A 6,577-nucleotide genomic window follows, 5' to 3' on the forward strand; every position below is an offset into this window, starting at 1 on the left:
GGGCAACGCAACCGCATTCATAGAGTGCTTATTTTGAGGGAAAAGAGTAAACAGGATATTGCCTCATCAAGAGGACCCCAAGTGACCTTTAATGATGAGTGAAAAGTTTGTAAATCTCTCTCAAATATTGATAAAAAAAATAGCTACATTCTCTTCATAGTCGGATTTGTACAGTTTACATGTAAGGTGGTAGAACCAATGTTATTTTAATATAAAACTCTTTATTGTATTGGAAAATGTAATGGATGAACTTGCTAGCAAAGTCAAAATAGATATATATAGATCCAAGTCCAAGAATATGCCTGTATAATTTGAAATCAGTAGCAAAATACAGGTGGCGCAACTGCATTGTTAGGTGGTGCAATTACTGTAGTCTATTACACATTATACTTTTTTTAATTTATTAAGTATTTCTTCACATTTTAAATGTGAAGTTGGATGTTGGAAAATCAAAATACCCGCCCTCTACCATTAAGTATTCATAAGTTACTATTTAACCCAACGTCAACTACTAAATAATAATGTGTTAAACACTTTGGTAGTTTGGTTTAGAAACTTTTGGTTGCACCATCTGACACCATCAACCTGGGTGTTGAAATTGCAAATACAGTCTAAAAATGTATTATGTTGTGCAGCCATTAAGACCTGTTTAAACAGTCTTCTGACTCTGACAATTATTGTCAAAACACATTTTTAAAAGCCTTATTTTTCAATGATCCATATGCGAGTGTGCTTGTGTGAACATGTGTATTTTTACTATTGAAACATAGTGTTCTCTCTCCCTCTCTCTCTGTCAGTAAGTATGTGTGTGTGTGTGTGTGTGTGTGTGTGTGTGTGTGTGTGTGCGCGCGCGTGTGTGTCCGTGAACATGAACGTACTTTGCAAGTATTTAGCAATAAGTGAAGCGTACGCAGAGAGGTTAAAAATGAGAGACGAGAACACAAGCGCAACTCTCTGCATGACTGCCTCTACATAACTCCATGTTGGACCTCAGGGTCCTAAATTATGAGCTCCTATAAGGAATATGAATTATGAAAGCTTCATGCATAACCATGGAATAGGACCCCTCAACACACACACACACACACACACACACACACACATGCTCTTTCCTATCCAATGCTTGCCGTAGCTGGTGCAAGGTCATTTTTACTAGTGCACAAACACCCAAACACATAACTGCCAAAGCTACAGAACCAAAGACAAATGCATCATTGCAACACATTGGTCTTGATTTCAAATATGAGCTTGTTCAATAGAACCTTCTGTTTTTCACTCAACCTGCTTTCTCACAAAGCAATATAAACCACATTAAGTTACACATTCTCTGTTCACTCTATGTCTTAAACACGACAGACTCATAATATGTCACCCAAAATAGCAAAACAAATAACTGTTTCAGTATTTTTTGAGGGTTGTTTTTCTGTGGGCTGAAATTCTATTCACCGAAATGATTTCCTTGCAGAACTACCGGTCTACTGAGCAACACATGTCAACCTACCAGCGCATCATAACATGTGAAATCATCTCTCTGTGCCACTGTGAATATCTTTACCAATAAACAATGTGTTAATCCTGCCATCATCTCAACACACAACAGCAAAACAGGTTGATTACGCATACAGTATCACCCTCTGGACACCCACTAGCATTGAGGTTCTTGTTTTTCTCATGCAACAACTGAAAATGCTAACTATCTATTGCCCCCATTGCCCCTTCTCCCTTCAGTCTCTCTGATTCAAGTGAAGGGTCAGGGTGTTGGACTTGACTTAATGGATGACTTGTCAGGGTGAAACTGTTCAGAGCTGAGGCGTTACAGTGGCCTTCACATGGATTGCCACTCCTGGTCAAGCTGAGTAAAAAGAGGTGTAACAAGTATCTATTTTTTATATAGCTATTCCCTGACGCACACATTCATTTGATTTGAATCGAGTGTATTATCTTGCCTTACCTATGCTGAGAAACCTATACCTTAGTGAACCAGGAAGTCATAGATTACTGTTTGAAAGTGCATAGACACATTGACTTACTTGAAGAAGCTGAATATAAATGGAAGACAGCTTCTACTACATTTTGTTTTTCTAGAGGCGCCAATAACTGTGGCACATATGTAATTCTTTAAGAAATATGCACGTGCTTCACATCAAGGTTGGATTTCCCCTCATTGTTTTCGTTGTGAAATTAAGATAGTTCACCAAAAGACTTTTATACCTGAATTTAGTAAACTTCACCGGGAGTCCAATTTCGTGTGGAGGGGACAGCACATGCTATATTGTGAAGGCTTGGTTTTGCTTTTGAAACTCTGAGTTATGTCCAATATTATAACATAGCCTACAGCACAGTATACCCTGTTGTCACATAGTCTCTAATCCTATTTTTCTTTTTTTGCAATCTATTTATCTAGCTACATAGCTACATATATCTACAGTATCTATCTATCTATCTATCTATCTATCTATCTATCTATCTGTCTATCTACATAGCCCAACTGCCTGTGCTAGTTTATTCAATATGTCTGGGTAGGTGGTGAGAGGATATGACTCTATACTGTGTGACCAACACTAGTAACTATCTAGTTTGAGCTCTTCTGACCAGGCACTGAAATGACTGACTTCAATTCATGTCCACTATCTGGGCACTAGCTAGCCTAGCAGGCATGATAAATACATTACAAACATCTGGCTTGTCTTTTTGCTGTTGAGTTACGGTAAGCCACCGGCAGTAGCATGTCAAAGAGGTCATATTAAGCTTCATATTCATATCCATGCAGCAATAGCTGGACTACGGAATATAAGGCAAAAGGTGATGCATTCTAGTGACAGAGAAATTGTTCAGGGTTTTTTTTCCGACCCGAAATGACATGCTACTGACCCAACACAACCACCCCCCCCCCCCCCCCCCCCCCCTCCCGAGGTGAAGCCTACTCACAGTATTAGCAGATTTGTCCTTCACATCGTAGACGCTGAGTTTGATGACCGTCTCGTCCAAGATGGGGCACTGTGGCGGGAACGTCACCCCCGTCAGGAACAGAGGGTCTCTTGTTCCCTGGAAGAGGGGGAGGGAGGGAGAGAAAGAAACGGGGGGATGTGTGTTTAGAAGGGAGTGGGCTGAAGTTGGGGCTGTAAGTGAGCCAACAGCTGCACACAGGCTGCCAGCCACAAACGCAGCCCTCCACCCCACTTCTCACCCCCACCACCCCCGCTCCGTGTGCCCTCGTCCCAGTCTGGCAGATGGGGATCACAGGCCTGCTCTCGGGGCCAAGCCTGGGGCCGTAGTACGCCAGATGACTGGGCTCGGAGTGAGCCAGCCAGCATGGCACAGCCAGGGTGTGGTGGGGAGGCAGTCACACAGTGCATGGGCATACAGTATATACACACTCACACAAATGCACAGAGACAAACACTGGCTGTAGAATAGCACACATATCCACTGGCTTACTTTCTCATTCTCTCTCTCTCTCTGTCTCTCTCTCTCTCTCCCCCTTCGCACGCACACACACACACACACACACACACACACACACACACACACACACACACACACACACACACACACACACACACACACACACACACACACACACACACACACAGACATGAAAGAGGGCAGAGTGGTTTTGAGAGAAGCAGCTGTGGCTGTGTGTGTGTGTGTGTGTGTGTGTGTGTGTGTGTGTGTGTGTACAGTATGTGTCTGCATGTTGTGTGTGCCTGCGTGTGTGTGTGTGTGTGTGTATGTACAGTGAGGAGCATATGTATTTGATACCATGCTAAAACAGGAATATAAAATCATCATTTGACAGTTGATCTTAATGCCTTAATTCAAAAAATGACTAAAAATAAAACCGCCAAGGACACCAATTTTCTTTGTGATTGAAGAATGTATCTTAAATAAATAAATGTTTTCCTTAAATGCTAAGGGAAGGAAGTATTTGACCCCCTATGTAACCCTATGGGAATTTAGCACATAGGGTTAACATAGGGTCAGGCAGATTTTTATTTTTTAAAGGCCAGCTATTTCATGGATCCAGGATATTATGCATCCTGTTAAAGTTCCCCTGGCCTTTGGAATTAAAATAGCCCCACATCATCACATACCCTTCACCAAAGCTAGAGATTGGCATGGTCCTTTTTCCAAAAGGCCTATTAGCCTATTTGATTTGCATTGAGCTCAATGAGCATCAAACAGGCTAATAGGCCTACTGGAAAAAGACCCATGCCAATCTCTGGATATGGTGAAGGGTATGTGATGATGTGGGGCTATTTTAATTCCAACGGCCAAGGGAACTTTATCAGGATGCATAATATCCTGGATCCATGAAATAGCTGGCCTTTAAAAATAAAAATCTGCCTGCCCCTATGTTAACCCTATGTGCTAAATTCCCATAGGGTTACATAGGGGGTCAAATACTTCCTTCCCCCTAGCATTTAGGAAGAACATTTATTTATTTACGATACGTTCTTCAATCGCAAAGAAAATTGGTGTCCTTAGCGGTTTTATTTTTACTCATTTTTTGAATTAAGGCAATAAGATCAATTGTCAAATGATGATTTTATAATCCTCTTTTTAGGCAACTTTAGCATGGTATCAAATACATTTTCTCCTCACTGTATGTGTATGTACAGTATGTCTCTGTACGTGTGTGTATGTCTCTATATGTGTGTGTGTGTGTGTGTGTGTGTATGTCTGTTGGGGCGGCCATTCCAGTTGAAAGGCTGTGTGTGTTTACGCTCAGGCTTCCTGTCCCTGTGCCCTGCAGAGGGGCGGCTCCCCAACACAACCCCCCCGGGACAACAACGGGAGGGGGGCAAACGGCAAATACACACAGACATATACAAACACACACAGATAGGCCTGCACAAAAATACAGAGATAAGTGCCTACACACACACACACACACACACACACACACACACACACACCATGTGCAAATATGCTACAACACACACAAATATACATGAACCTGTGGATATGTTACAGACCACCATTTCAATTATTTAGGACTTCTAAAGCTTGGCAGTAATTCAGTAACTAAGAGTTAACATGGCAGGATGAGTTGCTAAAAAATATTTCTGGACTGCATTCCAGGCTGCCCTCAGTCAATGGCAACATCATCACCAGACTAACTCTTTCATGGCCGCTAATGAGTAAACATATACTGATATCGGTTATTTTTATGAATCTCCATCGCAGCTTTTGATCGCAAGTCTTCCTATCAGAGCAAAAGTTGAGGAATTAATAGAGGCATCTGAGAACATAGTCTGAGCTCTGAAGAGATGAATGTCTTTAAGTGCTTCCTGGGAGTGGGGCAGCTGGTAGACGCCACTTCTTCAAACGGCTGATTGGAATCCCCTTTGATGTCCATCTGCAATAAATGGCTTGGTAACGAGCACTTATGGAGAATTTCGACTTAAAAATGAATTTCTGATTCTTAAACGATATTGAAAAAGAAAGAAAAAAAAAACTGTGAAGGGGCTACAATCTTGCCTGAATGAAATACTCAGAGAAGTGTTTTTCTAATAGAAAACTGAACTGTAAAAACACACACAGACACAAGCAAACACTGTGAATCAACATATTTACATTTGCAGATACAATAATGTCCAATCCCCTCACACACACGCACTTGCACTCACATCAACAAACACGCACACATCTCCTCAATGAAAATCACACCGAGACAAACACACACACACACACACACAAACACACACACACACACTAGACGACCAGTCCACCACCTGACACCGAGTCCAGTGGTATGGCGGGCGACGACACTAAACTGTCCTAAACGGTAGTCCCCGCGGGGCCAGTGGCGGCCCTGTGATCAGTCATCTGGACACAGGATCAATGGGCGCGCACAGAGCCAGCGCAGAGCCAGCGCTTAGCCCGCGCTTTATTGGAGCGGCTGACAACTTTATCTGGCCAGACTAAAGTGACTCCCCATAATGGTGTTACTGGCAGTATTTCTACCCATTAGGCCAGAGGGACCACGGCAGACCAGAGAGGAGAGGAGGAGAGACAACAGAAGGGACGAGAAGGGAGGAGAGGTGAGGAGGAGAGGAGAGGGGAGGAGGAGAGGAGGAGAGGAGAGGAGGAGAAGAGAGGAGGAGAGGAGGGAAAAGTGGAGACAAGAATAAGGGTGTACTAGAAAGAAGAGAAGACAGGAGAAGAGAAGGGAGGAGAGGTGAGGAGGAGAGGAGAGGAGGAGAGGAGAGGAGGAGAGGAGAGGAGGAGAAGAGAGGAGGAGAGGAGGGAAAAGTGGAGACAAGAATAAGGGTGTACTAGAAAGAAGAGAAGACAGGAGAAGAGAAGGGAGGAGAGGAGGGAAAAGTGGAGAAAAGAATAAGGGTGTACTAGAAAGAAGAGGAGAAGAGAGGAGGAGAGGAGGGAAAAGTGGAGACAAGAATAAGGTGTACTTGAAAGAAGAGGAGAAGACAGGCGAAGAGAGGAGGAGAGGAGGAGAGGAGAGGGGAGGAGGTGAGGGGAGATGAGGAGGAGAGGAGGTGGAGAGGAGGAGTGAGGGGAGACGAGGAGGAGAGGAGGTGGAGAGGAGGAGTGAGTGGAGACGGGAGGAGGG

At 43.4% G+C, this 6,577-nt stretch overlaps 1 protein-coding gene across 5 annotated transcripts in view; it reads right to left on the minus strand.

Moving 5' to 3' along the window:
* Positions 1-6,577, minus strand: part of inpp4b (inositol polyphosphate-4-phosphatase type II B) — a 273,163-nt gene that overhangs the window by 137,053 nt on the left and 129,533 nt on the right. For all 5 annotated transcript variants that reach the window (XM_062523240.1, XM_062523223.1, XM_062523231.1 and 2 more), the window contains one exon: positions 2,929-3,045. In XM_062523240.1, coding sequence (XP_062379224.1) covers positions 2,929-3,045 — 117 coding nt within the window. The remainder of the gene's footprint in view (positions 1-2,928; positions 3,046-6,577) is intronic.

This window comes from Sardina pilchardus, chromosome 2 (genome assembly GCF_963854185.1).
Source record: "Sardina pilchardus chromosome 2, fSarPil1.1, whole genome shotgun sequence".
In the NCBI taxonomy this organism is placed as follows: Eukaryota; Metazoa; Chordata; class Actinopteri; order Clupeiformes; family Clupeidae; genus Sardina; species Sardina pilchardus.